This window comes from Canis lupus, chromosome 10 (assembly GCF_011100685.1).
Source record: "Canis lupus familiaris isolate Mischka breed German Shepherd chromosome 10, alternate assembly UU_Cfam_GSD_1.0, whole genome shotgun sequence".
NCBI lineage: Eukaryota > Metazoa > Chordata > Mammalia > Carnivora > Canidae > Canis > Canis lupus.
The window spans coordinates 46,134,741-46,157,663 of NC_049231.1; the positions used below are offsets into that span (position 1 = coordinate 46,134,741).

The 22,923-nt window shown below is 53.4% G+C and overlaps 1 protein-coding gene across 13 annotated transcripts in view; it reads left to right on the forward strand.

The window, feature by feature from the left end:
* The window catches only part of FAM178B (family with sequence similarity 178 member B), a 110,051-nt gene that overhangs the window by 85,577 nt on the left and 1,551 nt on the right, over window positions 1-22,923 (forward strand). For 7 of the 13 annotated variants that reach the window (XM_038551100.1, XM_038551101.1, XM_038551103.1 and 4 more), the window contains 4 exons: window positions 480-567; window positions 7,655-7,780; window positions 22,075-22,152; window positions 22,409-22,561. In XM_038551100.1, coding sequence (XP_038407028.1) covers window positions 480-567; window positions 7,655-7,780; window positions 22,075-22,152; window positions 22,409-22,561 — 445 coding nt within the window. Of the gene's footprint in view, window positions 1-479; window positions 568-4,358; window positions 4,666-5,872; window positions 5,975-6,816; window positions 6,927-7,263; window positions 7,464-7,654; window positions 7,781-22,074; window positions 22,153-22,408; window positions 22,562-22,923 lie in introns of those variants that run through there. The other 6 variants (XM_038551106.1, XM_038551112.1, XM_038551113.1 and 3 more) reach the window with 6 other exon arrangements.

Sequence of the window (22,923 nt, forward strand, 5' to 3'; positions counted from 1 at the left end):
CCTGGGTGAGCAGGTTCGCCAAAGGAAAGTTGATGCTATGTGAAGGAAAAAGAAAAAAAAGTTTAGCCCCACTTTCCACTACCCCACTTTGGCTGAAAGATTCTAAGGCTACAAAGGACAGAAAAGGCAAAGGTCTATGCAAATGCCGTTGAAGGTTCCTTATCTCTGTATATCCACAGATAAGTGTAGATATTGAGAGAGAAGGATCAACTAGGAAGGAAAACACTACTTCACCAGCCTCTGAAATTACTAGTAACTTTACTTTTTTTCCTTTTGCTTGTTTTTTAATTTTCTCATCACATTTTATTGCTTCTAAAATAAACAAACACTATAAACCAAAAGAGCCAGGCAGAGTACTCTGGTCAGCACAGCTTTCCCATGTTCACTGCTCAGAGTGTATCCTGCCCCCACGTGGACTTCTAGCCCACCCTCTATGAGAGTGTCCCACCCCTCAGTTCCTCTAACTCCTTCCTTCACAGGCAGCTTCGAAGCCAGCTCAGCCTCGTGATCATTGCCCAGATGCTGGACCAGCAAGAGATGCTCCCTCTCTGGGAAGAGAAGGCCCAGGTGAGTCTTTGCCTCAGCTGGGCAGTAGCCATTGGGCCCTGGAAGCCTGTGGGTGAGCAGAGGTCTCTCCCCTGAGGCCTGCCTACTCCTGCGACTTTTCCCAGAGGTTGGGAGCCTCAGGCCAGGAGAGTCAAATTGAGTTTGAACTTTTCACTCATATTCCTGCATTCAACACTTACCGTTTTGTAAGCTTTCTGTGTGCTAGGCACTGAGGATAGAGCAGTGAGCTGGGAGCATGTGTTACTTTTGTGTTCTTAGTTGTGGTAAAATATGCATGACATAAAATTTACCATTTTAACGTGTTTTTTGGTTTGGGTTTTTTTTTGTTTTTTTTTTTTTGTTTTTTTTTTTTACTATTATGACAATTTTAAGTGTAGAATTCAACCATTTTGAAGTGTACAATTCAGCGGCACTAAGGACATTGATGATGCTATGCGGCCATCACCACCATCTATCTCCAGAATCTTTTTTCATCCTCCCAAATAAAAACTCCATACCCATTAAACACCAATTCCCATTCCCTCCTTCCATTACTTTTTATAGGAGGAAAAACCAGTGGAAGTGAAGACAAACACTATGCACTTAGAACTACTCCGAGTGCCTCTCCTTTTCCAGTGTTAGGCATTCTTGGGGCAGCAAGAAAAGTAGAGCTTTGTCTTCTTTCCCCATTCCTCTTCCCCCCAGAAAGCTCTGACCACAGCCTCCGCAGATCAAGGCCCTAGGGGCAGTGTGGGTCCCGGCCAGCCCAAGAATGGGTGGCAGAGAAGCTGAGCATGTTCTCTCCCTTCCCCCTAGGATCCCAGAGTAGTTGCTGGGTACAACTGAACCTTCTGGCTCAGCAACACGAGAGGGGCAAGGCAGTCCCTGTGAAGGGCTGTGTGTCTCCATTCTAGAGGTGTACTGGGCAAGCCTGTGTAACCCCTTGCCCAGAGTGCTGAGAGAATGTTCCAGCACATCCCAGGGCAGGCTGGACAATATAGCTGAGTCTGCAATGATGTGATTGTAGGGCGGGTGCTCAGAAAGCTGACTGGTTGTGTTGGCTTTTCAGAGTGGGCTCGGCCTGGCTTTTGCCCTGGCTGCCCTCTTTACCATAAATACTTTCTCCCTAGGACTTAGCATGGCTGGGGCTTCTTGTCATTCCAGTTCCTGCTAAAATGTTGAATTTTAGAGGCCTTTCCTTTTTTTTTTTTTTTTAATTTTTTTTTTAATTTTTATTTATTTATGATAGTCACAGAGAGAGAGAGAGAGAGGCAGAGACATAGGCAGAGGGAGAAGCAGGCTCCATGCACCGGGAGCCTGATGTGGGATTCGATCCCGGGTCTCCAGGATCGTGCCCTGGGCCAAAGGCAGGCGCCAAACCGCTGCGCCACCCAGGGATCCCTTTAGAGGCCTTTCCTGATCACCCAATCCAAAGTTCCCTGATACCATCACCCTGTTTTAAATTATTTATATTTATCTCCTGATATTTTCTTATTTATTTGGTCAGAGTTTGTGTTCATACGCACACACACACACACACACACACACAGCAGCAGCATCTTGAGTACAGAGACTAAATGCTTTCTACTCACCACTGCCTGTTGGCATCTAGCACAGTGCCTGGCACACAGGAACTCAGCATATGCTTGTGGAGTGAATGAGCCTGAGGTTGAGTTCCGGGAGTGTGCAAGAGGAAGGTCCCTTTCCCCAGAGACCTGGGGAGGTGTGGGGGAGGGAGTGGCCTGCACTGGGGTCACTTCACACAGGTGAAAGCCTGACGACAGAGCATCTCTGAAGGAGGAGAGACCAAACAGTGTCTTGGGGATGCCAAGCAGTTAGGAGTGGGGACAGGCAGAGATGCAATAAACAGACAAGATCACAGGGCCCCAGAGAGCTGTGGATGGCAGATGGGGGTCGCCGAGCCCCAAGGAGCATGGTGTCAGCAGAGCAGGGGGGAAAGGCCAGAGCATCAAGATCAGCATTTCTCCAGCTATGGGTGAAGGGTAGAGATCGCCACCCACCTGCAGGGTTTCGCAGTGACCAAAAGGTGGCTCAAGCATCAGGGTCAAATGAAGGCTTGGACTTTGTTTTGATGGTTTTTTTATTGCCTAGAGCCAGTACATGGGAGAGTGAGGGGAACATAATGGAGACCAGAGAGTCAGGAGGGGAAGTGCTATGGAGGAAGAGCTGGGTTGTCTGGGCCTGGTGGGCCCTTTACGGGAGGCAGTGAACAGGGTTCCTCAAAGTGGGGATGTCTCCCTGGGGGAGAGCTGGCCTAGGAGCCCCCAGCTGCTCCCCAGAGCCTGCCAGGGCCAAGCCAGGCCCACCTCTGCCCAGCTCCCGGGCTTTCCAACCATACTAGTCACCCACATTCCCACCATGCACCCATCTATTCAGGAGACCCTAGCTAATCACTGCCTGTGTGCCAGGCTCTGTGCCAGGCTTCGCACCAGGAACCAACCTCAGAACAGAGGGTGTGAGCCAGGTGGGCCAAGGGCGCAGTGACTAACTCTGCCTGAGGGCAGTGAAGTGGCTTCCAGAGAAGGTGTCCCGAGCCGGTCTCAGAGGCTGAGTCAGTCAGTGCTAGTGTTGCAGAGGAGTCTGCAGGCAGACATTGCAGGCTGTGCACAGCTGCACCAGCCTCCTGGCAGCTCTAGGAGGGGAAGGACCAGCTGAGGCCTGCCTGCAACCCTCCCTGCGTATTTCCCCCATCTCCACTGCAGGCCTGGGGCTGCTGTGTGGCACCTCCTAAGTCTGCGGGCTGCAGGCACTCCCCTTTCCAGTCTGGCCTGTCAGACAGATCCTCCCCTTCAAAGGGCCACCTTGGCCCCCCGAGCCGCCCCTGGCAAACCCCATAACGCCCCTTTTCCCAACTTCTCCCCGTGGTCCACCTGTGCCACCTGTTGTTCTTGGCCCTCCTTGTGGGCCAGCCTCACACCTTCTGAACACAGCTCTGTGCCCTGACCCCCCTTCCTTTCCATCATCACATCCCTGCCAAAATGGTGGAAGCCAACACTCTGCATAGTACAACACTCTACACCATGTCCCAGATGCTAGTCTCAGAGCTTACCTCTCATAGCAGCCCCAGACAGTAAGGACTGTTACCATGAGACGTTTTTCACAGATGGGAACACTGAGCCAGGTGCAGCTAGGAAACTCCACAGGGTCATACAGTAGGAAAGCTGTGGAGCTAGGATTTGAATCCAGAGTTCTTGTTCTTGACCACCGCAACATACTGTCTCCGCTTTTCCGGCCCCTTCCTTGGCTTTCATTATGGTGACAGCCCAGACCACATCTGCCACTTTATGCTGAAGCTACCCTGCTTTATCCTAAGTAGCAGAGGGACAAGAGCTGTCCCTTCTACTTCCTTTGTTGATGTATAAGTGCTTGATAAACCTTATCAATTAATTGACTATGAAGGGGAGTCCAAGGGTTGAGAATTGACTCCTGTCCAGGTAGTCTGTGGTGACTACCTGGACAGAGGCCTTTCAGGGCACCACTAGGTACCCCTGGATGGCTTGGCTCTCTGTCTTAGGATACAGTCTAAAGCCCTAGGAACAGGAGCTGAAGAATTAGAATTTGAGGGATGAGACTTCTGTAGGTGGTCAGGATGCAATACCCCAAGGCTTGCATTTTCCAGAAGAGCCTTGGGATCAGGCTGCTTCCTGTTGTCCTTGGGAATCCTGGAAATATCCCAGAAAGAGCAGAGTTTTTGGCTTCATGCACCAGTGTGCTTCATACCCTGCTCAGGGCACTGAAGAGAGCCCTGAACAGAACTCAGTCCCTCCCTTGTGAAACTCGTGGTCCCGGGAGGGGCGGCAGGGAACAGACACAGGCACCAAGAAAAAAGTAAATATTTGCCATACCAGATGGATATACGGGCTCTGGAGAAAAATGAAGCCAGATAAAGAGGAGAGGGAATGTTGGGAGATGGGGACATTTGTGCACAGAAGTGAAGAAGTAAGGCAGGTTTCCCTGGGAAGAGCCTTCCACACAGGGAACAGCAAAGGGCAAAGGCCCTGGGGCGGGCAGAGTTCTCTTAGGTTAGAGGAAAAACAGAAGCCACTGCAGCTGGAGCAGAGGACCAAGGATGGAGTAGTAGAAGTTGAGGTCAGACAGGTAAGTGGGGATTCGATCCGTCAGCATCTCCAGGCTATGGTAAGGGCTTTGACTTTTATGCTAAAGAGGAGAGCCATTGGAAGGTTTTGATAAAAGAAACAATCTGACTTATAAAATATTTTTAAATTATTCTGGCTGCTATGTTGAGCATAGGCGGTTGCAATAATCCTGGAGACAGTGGCGTAGGTGGTGAGAGGTGGTCCAACTCTGGGTGTATTTGCCAAGTCCAGCCAGTGGGACAGGAGATGTAAGAGAAGGGAGACGAGGAGGGCTCCAGGGTCTACGCAGCTGGCAGCATGAAGAAGCCCTTTACCAAGATAGGCAAGACACAGGTGGAACAGGTTTGGAGACAAATTGGGAGTTTGCTTCTTATCCCAGGCCACCTCTTGCAACACAGCAAACCTCTTTTGTCAAGCCATGACTTTCAGTTTGGAGTTTGGAAGACATGAGCTTTAAATGGCCGAAACGGAGGAGGACAAGGGTCTGCATTTCCTGGGGAGAGGCTGGCTGCAGCCCTGCCCTGCATGCCTTCACTGAATGGGTGCTTATGAAACACATACCACATGCCAGGGGCTGTGCTCGACTCTGGGGACACTGCAGTGAACAAAACTGCCCTCCTGGGCCTTACATGCTAGTGAAGGAGAGGGGACAGATGATAAACATAACGAACAAGGAAATTACAGAACATGTTAAGAGGTGGTAAATGGGGTAAAAACAAAAGTAGTTCGGGGCAAGAGGAATGGCAGGTGTGGGTGGCAGGGTAGACAGGGGGCTGGGGCTAGAAAGAGAACAGGGACAGCTGTGCATGTCTGGTCAGAAGGCCTGGTCGGGATGCAGGCCCTAGGGAGCAGCAAGGCTGCCTGTGCCTCACAGACCCTTAAGATCCTGGCCTTCTCCACTGGGCAGATAGAAGCACGCGGGGTCTGAGCACTGGAGTGACTGGCCGTGTGGACAGTTGCCCAGCTGGAATTTGCCTACCTCCTCCTGCCCACCCAGCAGACAAGACCAGTGGAGGCCTGCCTTCTTGGGTGATCGGTGATCATTTGCCTCTTGCCTGGAGGTGTCTCTCCTAATGGGCTGATTGTTTGCAGAGACAGCTCCCAGCAGTGGGGGTGAGGTGGGGAGGTGCAATGTCAGGCCCTGGCCCCGCTGGGACGCATGGTCCAAATAAGCCCTTATCCAGGCTTACCGGGGGTGTGGCTTACCAGAACTGGAAACAAAAGAGAGCAAGCAATCAGAAGGCGGCAGCTTGCTGCGCTGAGCAGGGTGAAGCACTTTTCGAGGAGAGGAGAAAGATTGGAGCTAGCAAGTGAGCTGAGCCGCTGATCTGCTGTTGTGTACTCTGCCCAGCCCCGCCCAGGGCTCCTGTAGCTGGGAGGGTCTAGCTGGGGGAGGCTGCCTGCCTGAGGATGGCTTCTGGGGGCGTGGGCTGCAGTCTGGCCCCTGTGCTTGGACAGCTGTGATCCCCAAGCAGGCAGGGCTGTTTTGGAAACCCTCCCCAGCTTTGCAAGACCTGAGTGAGATGGCATAGCTCAGATTTTGGTAAAGTTCCAGATGGTGCCTCTCTTCGCCTAGAACCTTCTCTCTCTCCCTGCCTCCTCCTCTCCCTTCCTAAAGGGATCAGACACTAGGCCAAGAAGCCCTGGCCCCCTTCCAGGAGCCAAGGCCCTAGGCCTGTCTCCTAAGTCTTCAGCCCAGCTGCTCTTGTGGGCTGTCTAAGCCTGTGGCCTGCTGAGATGCTGAGCAGGTGTCTGCAAGTGAGTCAGGGAGAGGAAGCCAGGTGTGTCGGGCAAGGCTGGGCTCGAGCAGGGAGCAGGACTGGGGGCTCCGGCCTAAGCCCTTTTGGCCACACTGCACCTGCTACATCTAAAAAGATAGTGCCTCTGTGAATTACACTGGCTCAGTTTCTTCATTCTGCATCCCCCTTTCCCAGGTTGCAGGTGGCCCAGAGGGGCCAGGGCCCAGAAACTGCCTGCCTCTGTCCTGACCACAAGTAAGCTCCAGGGCAGCTGGTGGTCCATGTTGGGTCCATGTTGGGCCCAGGCTGCCCAAACCAGGTGCAGCCACTAGGCCAGGAGTGGCTCACTGCAGCCACCTGGGCTTATGCCAGCGCTGTTTCAGGGAGGGGTGGGAGCACTCCCATTTGTTCAGAGGGTAAGCAATTTACATGGGGAGGGGTGGGGCAGTTAGCAGATTAAGTGACATATCAACCAAATGCAGTGTGTGGACCTCTGGGAATCCTCATCCCAACAACACAACTGGTAAGGACATTTTTGAGACAATCAAAGAAAACAGAACATAGTGTTAGATTGCATAAGGAATTCTTGATAGTTTTGGGTGGGAGAATGATGCAGTGACCATGCTGGGGAAAGAAATCCTTATCCTTTTTGGTGAAAAGCTCTTTATGGGTAAAATGATACAATGTTTGGATTTGCTTTAAAATCCCCTGCAAGCAAAAGGGCGGGGGTGGAGAGATGGGGGCAGGCAGACTGATGTGGAGCATGGAGCCAGTGCAGCCATCTCGAGAAGGGGGCGGGTGGTACAGAGCCTCTGCTCCTCCCTAAGCCTCTCCAAGCCCACAGCAGGTTCAGTGAAGAGAGGCACCAGAGCAGCAGCTCAGGGTGGGAAGAGTCTGGCGCTCTCCACTGGCCTTGGTTCTTTCAGGCCTGAGTGCTTACCCCAGAGAAGTGGATCAAACCCCCAACCTATGGAGATCTTAGTTCACTCCTTTCAAGGAAGACTCAGCCTGTGCCAGACATCACGTGCACGTGTGACTCTCCTCTCTTGGAGGACAACAGGTGGTTGTCTCCATCTTACAGATAGGACACTCAGGCTCCAAGAAGCCATACAGCATGCCAGTGAGAGGTGGAGCCAGGTCATGGAAGCTGGTGGTCTGGCTCCAGAGCCCAGGCTCTGACCTGCTGGTGCTGACTGAGTCCCCAAGTGTCCCAAGCACCCTCTGTGTGACAGCCTCTCTTCTCCTCCCCAGCTGTCTTCACTCAGCCAGCTCCTGACCCTCATGAAGCCATCGTCCCTCAGGCAGTATCTGGGCTCTGAGACCTTGCCACCCTGCCGGGAGCAACAGCCAAAAGCCAGTGCGGAACTAGACCACAAGGTGAGCACCTCGTGCCTGCCCTCCTCAACCAGGGTATGGCACCACCAGGTGGCCAGGAAGGCAGGGCCATCCACACTGCACAACCTGTATGTAGGGCCTTATTGCTGCCAGGCTTCCTGAAAGCCTAGGGCCTTAAAATTCCAGCAAGCTGCCTCCCTCTGGTGAGAGGAGGTGCTCACCATCTCCGCATAGCCTGTAATTAGTACCCTCGCTTGCACCCCTCTCACAGGTGGAGTGGGGCGCTGTGTGCACAGGCATGCATGTCGCAGCCCCTTAACCCCCTGGCCTGCCCCTGGGTTTTGCTGCATCTTCTATAGTCCAGTAGGGATGTGTTAGCATGGGGTGCTCCATTAGTCTTAGGTTAGAGAGGATGTGGGAGCTGAAATGCTGGTGAGGGAAGTGGAGCTGGGCGTCTCCTACTGCGCCACTAAGGCTGAGTCCTTGGCCTTTCCCAGGTTCTTCCTTTTTTTTTTTTTTTTAAGATTTTATTTATTGGGATCCCTGGGTGGCGCAGCGGTTTGGCGCCTGCCTTTGGCCCAGGGCGCGATCCTGGAGACTCGGGATCGAGTCCCACGTCGGGCTCCCGGTGCATGGAGCCTGCTTCTCCCTCTGCCTGTGTCTCTGCCCTCTCTCTCTCTCTCTCTCTCTCTCTCTCTCTCTGTCTCTCATGAATAAATAAATAAAAATCTTAAAAAAAAAAAAAGATTTTATTTATTTATTCATGAGAGAGGGGTGGGGAGAGAGAGAGAGGCAGAGACACAGGCAGAGGGAGAAGCAGGCTCCATGCAGGGAGCCCGACGTGGGACTCGATCCCAGGTCTCCAGGACCACAACCTGGGCTGAAGGCAGCGCTAAACCACTGAGCCACCCAGGCTGCCCTCCCAGGTTCAACCAGGGGCCGTGGTATGGGAGCATAGGGGGCTTCAAAGTGGGATCCCCAAGCCTGGCTCTGGGAGGTGGGGAGGGTGGGGTTGTGTGGATCTCTATGAGCTCCCCTATCCCCGGGGCCTCAAGGACGAGGAATGGAGATAAAGATCTTTCTAATTTAAGAAAGTAGTAATTCCAAAAGCTCACTTGGAGGTTGGATGTTGACGATCCAGAAGTCCACCCTTTGGGCATTCGCTCTGCAAATCAGATAAATGAATTAATTTACTTAATGAACACAAATGAACCATTAAGAAGATATGATAATCCCAGGTGTATGCTCCTCTCCTGGAACATGGAGGTAAGGTTATCTTTGAGTCTGTGCTTAATATTAGTGCATTTATGAGCCTGCCGCCTGCCTCCCAGGAGAGCATGAGCTGTGTGCACGCCCCGTTCTCATCTCCCAACGATTTCCTGGGAAATGAGCTGTTTGTGGCAAATGTGTTTGGATGTTCCAGGGCCTTGCAAAAGCAGTGGGGTCAGCTCATGGGTGGGAAGGGTCTGTCTAAGCAGGACACAAGCAGGCAGGCCCCAGGCAAGGCTGAGGGAAGAAAAAAGAAGAGAGAAAGCAGGGGAATGGTAGCAGAAAAGAGGCCTATATCTGATCTACCCAGTTAAGAGTGTGCACTTCACACACTTTGGAGGCCACTCCTGTGACCTCACTCAGCACAGCTGTGACCACCAGGATGGAGGCTTCCACTTGGCTCCTTGCTTTTTGGAGCCCATCTGGTAGCAAATGTCTCTTTAGCAACCAGGGAAGGGAGTAAGTGGCCTGAGGGCGTCCTTTATATTGAGCACTGTTCTCCTGTGTGTAAAGGAAGCCTTTGCCCCTGGTCAGCTATGATAATGGAAGTGCCCTGTGTGTCTCAGCAGGGTGTCCCCAAAAGCAGGGGTATTGGCCCAGCCCAGGGCAGTGAAGGGGGCATCTTGAGGCCAAGGCAGTCCTCCAAGGCCTTTGCTGTAGCTCCAGCCCCCCTAGGACTGAGGGATGCCTGACAGGGAGGTAGCCAGGAGCAGGGGAGGAGAAGGAGCACTGGCCTGGAAGGGGAGGAGGCGAGGCTGGTGCAGTGGAGGGGGCCCTGCACAGAAATGGGAAGCGTTCTGTCCCCCTGGGGTGCTGATCAGGTGGGGCAGGTGCAGGGCTCCCACAGCCCAGCCCTGCCCTGCTCCCACCTTGGCCAACTGACTCCTCATTAGGCCCCAGCATGTTTCATCTTCAAAGATGATCAGGCTACTCACCAGCCAGAAAGAGCAGCGGCGTCACCCGCCCAGTTTTACAGGGAGTGGTGGTCTGGGCCTGGGCTGAGCCTTTCATCCCTAGTGCTCACAGAGTCTTTGTCTTCCTTCTCTCCAGGGGTAGTGGGGAAACTAAGGCCAGAGCGAGCTTGGCCTGAGGCAACCCAGCCTGCAGGGGACATAGGGCTTTCCCAGCCCTGGGGGCTGCCGGGCTGAGCCCCATCCCCCAGGCCCTACTCACCCTGTCTGGGAGATTTCCTGTGAGAGGCTGGGTGACAGCCCTCCTCCAGCCCTGTAGATAAACACTTCTGCCAGGCTCCCCTCCCCCTGCTCTCCCTATCTTCTTTGCCCCAGGGCGGGTGTGTGTGTGTGTGTGTGTGTGTGTGTGTGTGTGTGATGCATAGCCCAATCTCCTCCCTCTTAGGAAGCTCCCAGCCTTCTTCCCCTCCCTGGCCTGCCCTCCCTTGGGGTTGGGCAAGTGAGCTGCTGCCTGGTGCCCAGGGCCTGCCTGTCTCTCCTCACTGATCCTGTGGCTTTGCAGTTGACCCTTGATGGGTGGGTCTCCTCAGTTAAACTATGGGCACAGCAGGGGGGGGGGGGGCGCTCTCTCCACAGCCACCATATATTTGTCACTGGATGAGTGAATGAATGAATGCAATTTGAGTTCCTCTTTTCCTCTCTGAACTCTCTTCTTCCACCCCATCTGGCCGTCCACTCTCCTACCTCATTTCCGGAGACCTCTCCCACTGCTTGCCCTCTAATGGGCCTCTACCCGTCAGCCCCCTTGTCTTTTAAAGTCCTTGTTTCATTAAGTCCACAAGGGTTTATAGCCTGCACGTCTTGTGTTGGAGGTCCTTGACTTCGGAAGTGCTACCCGCTTATAAGAAAACCAATCACAGCACATTGTAATTATAAGCTGGTGAGATTCCTGCCTGGGAAAGCTAACAGCCAAGGACAACAAAAACAGCAACCTGGTCCTGTAGCAGCACTGCAGGGAGGCTGGAGGGGAGGCTGAGCGGGCAGCCTGAATGGGCTGTTCAGAGAGAGGTGAGTCAGAGCACAAAGTGTCCTGGCAAATCGAGGCATAGAATGTAAGATTCTGCTTCCTAGCCCGATGATGAGAATACTTTCAGCATTTTCAAGTGCTTTTGTTAAAGAAATGGTTGCTCGCCCCTTGGTGGGGCTGTCCCAGAGGAGAATAAACATGGAAGTCAGAGTGAGGTGAGAGAGAAGTGGAGAGGATATTTTAATGCAGGAGGTAACTCTAGACAGTGGGCCTCCCAGTGTTTCCCTTGGGTCCTTGGGTCCAATTCTGTCAGAGACCAGTGCTCTCCCAGGCCCCCTTGTGTGAGCTTGACCTCTTGACCACCCTGCAGACAACTGAGTAACTAGGATCAATTTGGTACCATCTCCACAAAGCGCCCCTCTCAGGCTTCCAACCCAGAGCCAGGAGTTTCCTTTTCGGTGACTGGAATGAACTGTCTTGGGCCAGATTTTGGCTAGTAGATTTTTCCCAATCTCAGAGTGTTGGCCTATTAACGTTTATTGAGATTCTTGATGTTTTGGTCTTTGTTAGACCTGCCATTGTATGTTCTGTTTCTATTTACCACACTTTCCTGTTGTTTCTTGCTTTTCCCCAGGCCTTTTACTGTAGTGAAGGAATTTTTTTGTTCCATTTTTTTCTCCCGGGGATTGGTAAGATCTACAGAACAAGGATCTTTATGGTAGGATGTAAGTTTTTCCCCAGTTTGGTTAAATTTGGGAACTTTGAGGAAGTTGAGTGTCATGTGGGAAGAAAATGGATCTCCACAAAGGGGGAAGTCCCAGAGTTGGGGCTGCATCGAGGCACTGAGAGCTGGGTTCATGGCTCCTTGTCTTCATTGGCATGTCTTCCAGCAGCCTGATGAATGTCCTCATGGGACAGGCAGCATGGGCATGGGGCCCACTGAGGGTTCTGCATCTGTGATAGTCCCTATTCCCCCGGGGCCAGCTGCAGGAGGCCTCACTAACCAGATGGAGCCTGGGGACCACAGGTGGCTCCAGTCAGCTTCCTCACCGTGCACACCGCATGCTGTCCAGCTCTGTGCTTCCAAGCCTTGGGGATGGCTTGTGTACTGGAGAAGCCTTGGGGATGGTTGTGTAGTGGCGTGTATAAAGAGTTGATTTTTATGTGGGGGCGGGTAAGTGCTTTATGCTTGAGTGATACACTGGGGTAAACAAACTCTGCCCTGCTTCACAAACTCCTTTGCGCTCACTCCTGAGTCTCTGCACATCTCTGCAGAGGGTGTGGGCCTGCCAACACTGTGTATGTGTGTGCGTATGCACACTTGTGCACGCGCACATGCCTAGCTGCATGCATGTATGTCTGTGTGCATATGTGTTGTGTATATTTGTGTATATCTTTGTGGTGTGCCCTCGTGTTCATAGAGTTGACAAACAAGTTTGACTGCTTTTGTTCCTGCCATGACTGCAGCTGGCCTGTCCCTGTGTCTGCTGACCCTGCCAAGAGCCCCAGAGTGCCTGGGGTGTGGTCTGGGAGGTTGGGGAGAGTGGGCAGGGGAGGGGTGCCCCTAGGGCCTGGCAGCTCTGTGCCTGCCTCCACTCTCCCGCTGGCACTCAACACCAGCAAAGGGACATACTCCCTCAGGCTCGGCTAGAGCGCAGGCCCCTCACCCTGTGTCACCCAGAAGCACAGGTGGAGAGGGAGCCTCTCCCTCTCTCCATACTACTCTCTGCCTTCTTACCTGCAAGTGCCTGTCCTTAGTTCCTGCACCTTAGGGAGAATCCTGCCCACAGGGTTGTAAAACTTGGTCAGAGTAAATAAATAAATAAATAAATAAATAAATAAATAAATAAATAAATAAATAAATAAATAAATAAATAAATAAAAAATATAGATGATAGATAGATAGATGATAAAACTGGTCAGGGCAAGATTAGGTGGGTTGGGAAGAAATGAACTGACTTTAAGAAACAGAAAATAGATCTTCAGGAATCCTGAGTTCCTCCTTGCCTAGTCTGTGTTTGGTTCCTCTATACTTCCTCCAAAATGGGGAACATCAAATATCTCTTGAAATAAACCTCAAAGAGATGGTGTCTGGGAAGCTGGCCCTGAGGGGAGCTCCCTGCACCAGCAGTGGGTCACACCCACCTAGGAGGCCGCTGAGCCTCTTCAGAATGGGTATCTCTGAGCAGCTGAGGGCCACGTGGGGCCTGGGCCCAGACCAGCTTTGTTCGGGTCCCAAGAAGTCTGGCTTCTTTGCAAGTGTGCAAGCAGGGCTTAAAGTGACAGAGTGAAGCCGGGGAGGGCAGGCTTGGATTCTCTAGGCAACTTCCAAGCCTGCTCTCTGCTCCGGGCCCAGTCCTCCTCTTGGGACTCTTGGGGGTAACCGTCCCCAGGCACAGCCCTTACTCCATGCAGAGTGACTCACCTGACACTGACACTGTCTGGACCTGATACTCTACTCCATCTCTTCGTTTTTCAAGCCCTCCTGGACAATTCTTACTTAGGGAAAGGCAATCCTAAGTGCCTGTACATCACATCCAACTCCTCTGTCAGTGGACCCTACTTCATCCCCACAGCTTTTCTCCTGCACGTCAGACCATACCACTTAATTCCAGGCAGTGGACATCATTCCCAGAAATCATAGGAAATGTGAAATGTCAGGCTTCCATTCTTTTTGCTCCTGCTGTTCCTTCATCCTGGCAACGCCTGGCTTGTCTCCCCAGTCCTTGGATTCCCGTGGTCCTTATCGTCTGTTCACTTGACCTATGGCCTGTCCACACATTGCTTCACACACCTAAACAGAATCACCTTCGAGGGTCGGGTCCAGGGTCTATCTCACCTGCATACACTGCTCCCAATGAAATAAGTGCCCTGGCAGGTGCAGCCTTTGGGAGGGACCCTTGCCCACCTCCCCAGCACCTAGCCCTGCCCACCTTATCTCTTCTCCCAGGCCATACCTTCTAAGGGACAGTGCCATCTAAGTGCTAAGTCTAAACACTGCGGGGGGTGGGGAGACCTCAGCTCCCATCATGCCCCTAAGGGGGACCAGGAAAGGTGTGTGAGGTCCCCTACTCACCTCCTTGGTTGGAGGAGCAGTTGCCAGGCAAGCCATGACCTTCTCAACTGCTCTTCTCACTACCTTTTCTGTCCCTTCTCCCCTGCCTTTGCCAGGACTCTGTAGTAACAGAAACACAGAAACATATACTGGAAGGTCCTAGAACAGCTTATCAGGCTCAGCTGGACCAGGAGCTGAGCAGTGTCATGAAACCTCAGTGTTTCTCTCTGCGTCTCTTGGCTCTGCCCTATGTTGCATTCCCAGGAAGGCTTTCCTTGCTGGTCCTGAGAAACTCCAGGTTTAAGTCCTTTCCCCAAGAGCCCTAGCCAGAGGGGGAAAAAGAGCTTCTATCCTGGAGTCCTAACCAGAATCCCAGAGTTGAGTCTCATTGGCTTGGCTTGGATCATATCCTCATCTGTAAGCCAATCAAATAGGCAGGTATACACTGGCCTGCCCAGATCATGTGTCTTCCCCTAGAGTCAAGGTTGAAATCACTACCATGAAGTGTAGGGAATTGAAGGATGGGACACTCTGACAAAGGAGGGGGCAGGATCCTAGGTACCCAGAAGCCTTAGATGCCCATAGCTTGGTCTGCAGCCATGGGCAATGGCCCTACTCTCCAATATCCATGGGAGGTATTATAAGGAGGGCAGTGCTTCTGGGACACCTCGGTGGCTCAGCAGTTGAGTGTCTGCCTTTGGCTCAGGGCATGATCCCGGGATCTGGGATCGAGTCCTGCATCAGCCTCCTTACAGGGAGCCTGCTTCTCCCCTAGCCTGTGTCTCTGCCTCTCTCTGTGTCTCTCATGAATAAATAGAATCAAGGGAGGGGGGCGGATAAAGGGCAGTGCTTTCCAGACTCCTCCCATGCCAGCACACCAGGAGGCAATTCACTGAGTGAGAAAGATAAGAAAGAGAAGAAGCCATTGCTTTTGAGGAAATAGCTTTTGAGGAAGCCACTGCTCTCACAGGCACTCTAGCCCCTGGAGGATGCCCATGCCAACACCCTGGCAGGTTTCAGTGGCTCCATCCAGCACAAGCACCCACATACTGATGTGCTCGTGCATAGCCAGTCCTAAATTCTCAAACATGTGCACTGAGAATCTTGTCTCTCTCTGGGTAGTAGGCAAAGCTGGGTTTCCGGTCCACATCCCCCTGGGGTCAGGGTCTCTAGTCCCCAGCTGGAGGAGCAGGAAGAGCCAGCCCATCCCTGCTTGTCATCTCCCCTACCCCCCATGGCCACCAGGAAGCCAGAAAGGAAGGGTGGTCTGGGTGGGAACCCTCTAGCAAAGGCTTGCCTAAGGCCCCTCACAGGCACAGGAATGGGTCAGATGCTCTGAGATAATCTCCCTGCAGCAGATCCACAGAACTAAAACCTCTCAGCCTTCCTGCTTTTGTCCCAGCTCCATCTCTCCATCATCCCCACTCCACTCTGCCGGGGCCTCCCTCATCCTCAGTACCAAGAACAGGGCCCAGGGCTGCTCAGGGTCCATCCCAATATTGGGATAAAGCTTATAAGAGAATCCCTGTGTCTGTCTGGAGTTCAGGGTCTGGAATCCTTGAACTCACTTTCTCTGGGCATCTGGAAGTGAAGGTAAGAGGCTCACCTTCTGAGGAATGGGACTAGGCAGGCCCATGCAGGGGTCCCCCAAGGTCCCTCAGCAGTCTCAGTAGACACTGTGTGCCTGGTTGCCTGGCTGGGACCCGAGAGCCTGCCTTGCAGGCAGTGGCTAAGCTAGAAGTCCTACTCCCATGCAGACTCTGCCAGCCTGTCGCCTGTCTCTCATCACCCTCACTTGGCCTCATCACTACTCCATATTTAGGGCTCTACCCACCCTTGTGCCCACATGGGCACTTTCTTTTTCTTTCTTTCTTTCTTTCTTTTTTTTTTTTTTTTTTTTTTTTTTGGCACTTTCATTTACAGAATTAAGTGCCTGGCCTTGGAAGCTGGAGGGTAAGCGTGGCAGGCCCTGCCTGTGACATCTGCTCTCCGGCCTCTACTCTGTGCCTTCAGGGACCCTGGGCTAGGGAGTGGCTTTATGTCACCATCTCATTTCCTAATTACCAGTCACACATCTTTGTCATCTCCTTCTTGTGAAGACTTACAACCCATGACCCATCCTGATCAGAGTCTCTTCTGAACTCTGCTGTCCTTTGGGCACATCCTTCTGCTGGCCCAAGCCAAGGTCAGGGAGTAACCTCGGAGCAGTAGCAGCATGAGCAAGGGATACTTGTGGGCACTGTGAAGAAATAGCATCCTAGAGATGATAGCAGGTGCCACACTCCAGGATGGGTCCAGACAGAGTTCACCTAGAAAAACACATCCCCTCTCATGTTTTGTTCTAGTGGACATAGCAGCTGGATAAGGCTTGCCTCTCTCACCAGAGGGAGGCTCCTGGCCTGGGGCCTCCAAGTAGTCCTACCTTGGGATTACTCATTACTGATTATTATTGTTGTTATTTGCCCCTCCTGGGGTAGAGTACCTACCACATGGCCTTAGGGCCTAGGTTTGGGGCCCCACTCCCCATCCTATGGGTACAGCCTCATCTTCTCCCCATCCTGCCAGCTAATAGGCCCTTGGGCCCCTGTCGTGCAGTGCAACGGGAGCTTGTTCCTTCTGAAAAGGATTGCCTCCAGTTCAATCCCGTTTGTGGAAAATACACAGAACTTGTTCAGCCTTAGGGAGAGAGGATAGACATCTGCTTCAGACCTAACTCTCACTGGAGATGGTCATGAGTCAGGGGACCTCTCCAAGCTTAGCCTCCACATCTGTTCAAAATGAGAACCATCAGGCCTCTCTGGGAGCCCTGCTGGGTCAGGGTACTGTGAAGAGGCACTGTAGGTTTAAATTAGGTTTTTTTTAAAAAAGAAAAAGAATTCATGGAGGCCTAGCTCTGGCCTTGGGTCTGAAACATACCAAGGTAGACAAACTAGACCAGTGCTGTTTCGGTCTTTCCGGGACTAGGTTGCTCCTAGAGTTGATCTTCAGCATGTGTGCATGCATCTGTGTCTGACAGAACAAAACCCGAGTGGACGCACATGTGGCAGTGATGGGACCTATGCAGAATTTTGACCCTGGGCTCCATCGTGAGGCCCTTGGGACAGGGCTGAGGGAATCCCAGCCAGATTAGGTTGAAAGCAGTTCCCCCAGGCCAGCCACCCCCTAGGGCCCTTGAGCATGGAGAGGTGAAAGCAGAGGAAACTGCTCTGGGGTCTTGGTGTCCCAGGCAGGGAGCTGGCACCCTAGGCCTTCAGGGCCCGTTTCTTGAGCCAGAGCCCCTTGGCCCCAGCAGCCAGGCCTCGAGGGCCATGTCCTTTGGTGAGTCTTGGTTTTCCCCAGCAGGTGTTCTGAGTCAGCCTTTATTCTGTCTCCCGCCCCCTGCCCCCCCTCCCCACAGCTGCCCCAGAGCCTGACTGGACCTGCTCCCACGTGATGGCCACCCCACCTGGCAGCCTCCAGGGAAAGGGCTTGGTTTGGAGGCTTGCCTGGGGCCAGCCTGGATTCTTGGTCATGACCTGAGGTGGGAGAAACTCTGGTGCTCTCACCAGAAGGAGTGACTTCCTGGGAGATCTCTGCCTCCTTTTTTCTGCTCTTTTTTCATGTAAATAACCCGGGCCTAGGACTAATTCTTTGGTATTAGCTAGAGGGGAGTTTTCTAAAAGATGGAGTTCCTGGGAAATGTTCACCCTTTTTCCCTTCTGTCCTATGACGGAGCCTTGGCCCTTGGTTCCTGGGGTCAGCACTAACTAGTCCGGGAAAAGGAGACACTGGCCTTCCCCTCCTCCTCTCTGCCTCAGAGGGTGACAAGTCCTATCTCTCATCCTTGTTGTCCTTCCCCAGGGGGAGGGCAGGGCTTTAAGGCTCTAGAGCCAGGAAGGAGGCATCCTGTACAGAACTTCTCAGAAAAGTTGGCTTGCCACACTCTGGGGAGAAACCCAGAAAATGAAAGCTGGTGGGGGTGGGGACAAACCGACGGTCTCATCTTGTCAGCATTGGGTTCAGACACGTCCCGCTCCTTGCCCTCCGACTCTGCCTTTCCCCAGTTTGCTGACTGAGGTTTCCCAGCCTCCCTCCGAGTTCCGTAGGGGCTTCCCAGCCTCTGTTTACACCCAGTCGGGGGAGGAGCTGGGTAGCTGGCGCCCGTGGGGGCCCACTTCTCAGACAAGATCCTGAAGGCCAGAGATGCATGGCAACCCCCCAACCCCAAGGAGTGTCTCTGCACTGCTCTCTCACCCTGAAGCCACAGTGACTTCTACCCCCTCCCTACACACATGCCCCTAGGGACTTGGAAGCTTGGAAGGTGCCTCCTGCTGAGGAAAGGGCCTCCTTGGACTTCCAGCTGTGGAGAAAACGGGTGCCAGCAGGGGACTTGGACCTCTGGTGTACCAACTGCAGCATGGCCTCTGCCCAGCTTCCCTTCCCTGTCTTGAGAGGGAAGACAGAGCCCCGTGTCTCCGTGGTGCCAGCCAGGACAGGACCGGGCTTGCTAAGTTCAGGAGCTGGCCACAGCGCAACTGGAACAGGAAACGCAGCTCCCACACCTGGCGGTTTACTTCGTGGCCCCTGGGAAGGGCCTGCTCTCCCCACTGCTGCTGGTGCTCAGGGCCTACCTCCCTTGGAGGATGGAGGCTTGGGCACAGCCCCTCCTGGCCAGAGCCCCAGGTTATGCTGATGTCTGCCCCTCGGACCTTCACAGAACAGGGCAAGGAGCGGGACGTGTCTGAACCCAATGCCGGAGTCTGGGGGTTCAAAGGAGCCTCGTGCACCCAGTGCCCCCCATCTGTCTGTCCAGTTGTCTGGGTGGGAGCAGATGCTCTCTTACCTCTCCTTAATGCGCTGGGGCCATGGGTCTAGGGGAAGGGAGAGGACCATGTGGGCTGGGCACTTCCCATATAGTATGAAACTTAATCACCCCCCCCACCCTGCCTAGAAGTGCTATTACAAAGACTGCTGTCTTTGTGGTGATTTCTCTGCACAAGTGGAACTGTATCCTGTTAAGTTGAATCAAAGTCTTCCTTTTTAAAGGGTCTCCCCAACCCCAGGGATCACTCTTGGGGGTGAGGAAAAATGCATTCTGCCCTCCTTGCAGGTAGTGGGCAAGATTTCCTTACCCCTTTGGGAAATACAGCTTATAAAATGTGGTTCACAGAACTAACATTTCCTTCTTGATACTCCCGCCCTGTCCACCCCCAAAAAAAACACACATTCAGAGTAGTTTTCCTGGGATTTCCCCCCTGGATTCAGTGATGGGAATCAGCGTAGGAATGAAGTTGTGAAACCCGCACACGCTAGTCCTTCGTCCAGGCTGCTTTTTTTTCTCTCAGTAAATCCCCACTGCACAAATTTTCCTCCAGGGCATTGCTCAGATCCTGGGCTCACCCTCACCACGCCTCCCTTCTAGGAAGATAGATTCTGCTGGGCTGGGGGTGGGGGCCTGAGAGCCCCCAGGGACAGAGACTGGCCTCGGTACCAGTCCCAGGGTGGCTCTGAGGTCCCTTTCAGGCCCAGGCTTTGTATACAGCACAGGGGCCTCTGACATGCCGAGATCTCTCTGGAGCCTTTCCCCACCTTCCTCTAACCCACCAATGGCTCTGCGGCCCCTGGGTATTTTCTTTGGCTTCTCCTGCGGCCTCTCACTAGCAGTTTGCTTGGTGCCCTTTCAAAGATGAGCCTGGGTCCTAAGAGCAAGAGCACTGCCTTTTTCAGGGTCATGTCTCTCTCCTTTGCCTCCACACCCACCCCAAACCCAGTAGGCTCAGTCAGTTATAACTGGTATTCTCTGATTTAAAATTAACTGTAAAAAGCTTAAATTGTATTCGGATTATAGGAGTAAAGCACGCACATTGTAGAGAAATAACCTTAGAGAAAAGAAAAGATGAAGGATGTCCTAGAATCCTGTCAGACACAGCCACATTTGCACTCTGGTGGTATTCCATCCCAACTGATTCTAGTGCCTCCTCCTGGTGGGGGAAGGGGGGCAGTCTGTCCCCCACAACCCAGCCACCCTGTTCAAGAGCCTTGAATGACTTCCACTGCCCACTGTCCAAGCCCTCTGGTGCCAGCCCAGTCCTTCAGGTATCCCCTCACCCCCAGCTGAGCCAGCTACCTGGTAGTTGGTCCTCCAAAGTGCCCTGCCTCGATTTCTTGCATCAGCAGAGGATCTGTCTGGTGTTGTAATCTTGGCCCTGCCCCCATTCCCACAGGGCCATCTTCACCTCAGATCCTACTGTTCCTTTGAGGCCTGGCTAGGCTTAGTCAACTTCCTCCTTGAAGCCTTCTGAGCTGTATACCACTCCCTCCCCCACCAAAAAATCCTAGAAGGACCCTTTCTTTTTGGTCTCTGGGGAAGCTGAGATGCACTATTTGTTGACCAAATGACTGCCTTCCTGAAGTGAAGTATCTCTTTCTAATGTCTAAGGATTTGTGGCTGTGTCTTAGTCAAGGGACAGTGTCTGGCACACAGGCCTGTGCCTGCTTTATGGGGGCGGTGGGGGTGGCATGAGCCTTTTGCCAGGACTGCAGAGTTAGAAGGAGTTCTGAATGCTGTGGACCTCGTTAAGGCAAAGCCAGGCTGGGGAAGGGGAGCCTGTGGGAAGCAGCAGCTTGCCAGCAGGCCAGCTCACTGACAAGCCAGCCCAGCTGGGGGATTCAGGCATAGGCAGCTGCAGGACCTGGCAGGTGCAGCTGGCTCAGAGACTGGATCTTCCCCAACCTGGGGGCAGCACTGCTTGAAGGCACACCCGTGGTCCCCTTGGCTTTCCACACTGTCTTCTCCCTCCCTGCAGTGTGTGGTGTTGCCGGTCCCAGCAGGATTATGAGGTCAGGCCCCCTGTGGGCCTCAGCTGTTGTGAACAGGCTGGGTCCTGAGTAAGACAAGTGCTGCTGGGGGGAGGGCAGGTGACTTCCCTTCTCAAGATTTTACACCATGGTATTTTGAGTTTGAGAAGACAGTACTCCATAATACCATGTCTGATGTCCTCAAAAATGGTTCTGGCTCCTGCCCTAAGGAGGCTCCTGGGTCCATGCAAAGTGGCTGCTGCTGTTTCTGGATGATATGGGCAGGGGAAGTAGGGGCACAGGGGAGTCTTGGGCTGGTTTGGAGCCCCAGCCCTGCTATTACCATGCTTAAGCCCTGCCTGCCTTCTCTGGAGCTTGCCTCTCCCATCCCAGCTCAGCCTCAGAGCTAGTTATCTGCAATGGGCACAGTGGTGGGGTTGTTTCCTGCCACCCTCTCTATCTCAGACCGAGGAGTCTGAAGGGGACCAGGCAGCAGGCATTTCTGAGTGGAGGAGGGGCATACCCGCAGACAGGAGTTCAGAGTGCCAGGAGCTTGCTGCCTTTCACATCAGAAGCCATGCCTGTCTTTGAGGACACTCCCCTCCCTGTGCCTAATTTTGTCTTGGTAGAGATAAATGTCCCATAAAAGAATGGGTACCGACAGAGTCCAAGGGCACTCTGGGATCAAACTATTCCTGAGCAGATAGAATTGGGTCCTGTTTGTATTCCTCAGAGTATCCAGGGGGCATGAACAAGGGTATGAGTTGGAGAGTAAGCCTGCAGATGCTTAACCAAAGTTGTCTCCTGTCTCCCCTCTCTTCACCATCCTTCTTGGCTCAACATGCTTTGACTGTCCACACAGGGCTACACCTCTGTCTGTGCAAGTGGTGGTCTGCCGACAGGCAAGCTGGGCACCCAGGGGCCAGGTACCCCCATAGAGAATAGTGGCATCTGGCGTGGGTTCCTCAGGGAACAGAGCAAGACCACAGACACCATGCAGGGTCAGAGGGCCCTCTCCCCAGAATGCTTTCTCTGCTGGGCTCCTGGGATAGGGCTAAGTGACAGTATAGATTTCTGGATGGCAGAGGTTTCTTTTTCTGAATGAAGGAAGAACAATCATCCGTCAGAGGGAAGGTTCTGAATGAGGGGGTCCACAGCCCTCCATAAGGATACCTCCCTAGAAACTCGCTGGGAGCCCAGTGGTGGGCTGAGTCCCCATCCTTGGCCCCTGGGCCTGAGATCAAGGTGTCTGGAGGTGACGGAGTTAGGGGAGCCTCTCTCTCTGTGGTCTTTCCAGGTCTGCTACCTGTGCTACAGCCTGCTGACACTGGCTGGGGTGGTAGTCAGCTGCCAGGATATTACTCCAGACCAATGGGTGAGTATCCCTGGGGGCTGAGATGGGAGGCTGTGAAAGAAGTGCTGAGGGAGCAAGGTTCCCTTCTCTTCCCAGTGTCCCACAAGGCATTCCCAAGGGATACTGACCCAAGCTCCTCCCTTTCCTGCCCTACTTCTGACCAGGCATTCAAATCCATTCCTCTCTTTCTCTGATTTTGTTCTCCTTACTCCCCTGCTGTGGCTGGGCCTGGTCTATGCCACATACACCCTCCCCCATGCACACCCCATCCCTGCAGGGAGATCTGCAGCTGCTCTGCCTGCAGTTGGACCGCCATGTCAGCACCCATATCCGGGAGAGTCCCCAAGCCATGCACTGGACCAGACTCAAGGACCTGGCTGCCCAGACCTATATCCGCTGGCAGGAGCTGCTGGCTCACTGCCAGCCCCAGGTGGTGACCTCTCTGACCCCTAGACTAGGGAGGGGAGGGAAGTGGTCAGGCCAGCTAACCAGAGCCAGCAGCATGTCCACCCCCACTGCAACTACTGAGCTTCTGGCTGGCCATGGGTGGAGAGGGCAGCGCGGGTGGAGGGGGGGTAGTGGAGATGCCTCAGAGGACCTTTATCACTCTTGCCAATAATCAAATGCCCAGGGCAGCCCAGGTGGCTCAGCGGTTTAGTGCCGCCTTCAGCCCAAGGTGTGATTCCGGAGACCCGGGATCAAGTCCCACCTCAGACTTCCTGTATGGAGCCTGCTTCTCCCTCTGCCTGTGTCTCTGCCCCCCCTCTCTCTCTCTCTCTCTCTCTCTCTCTC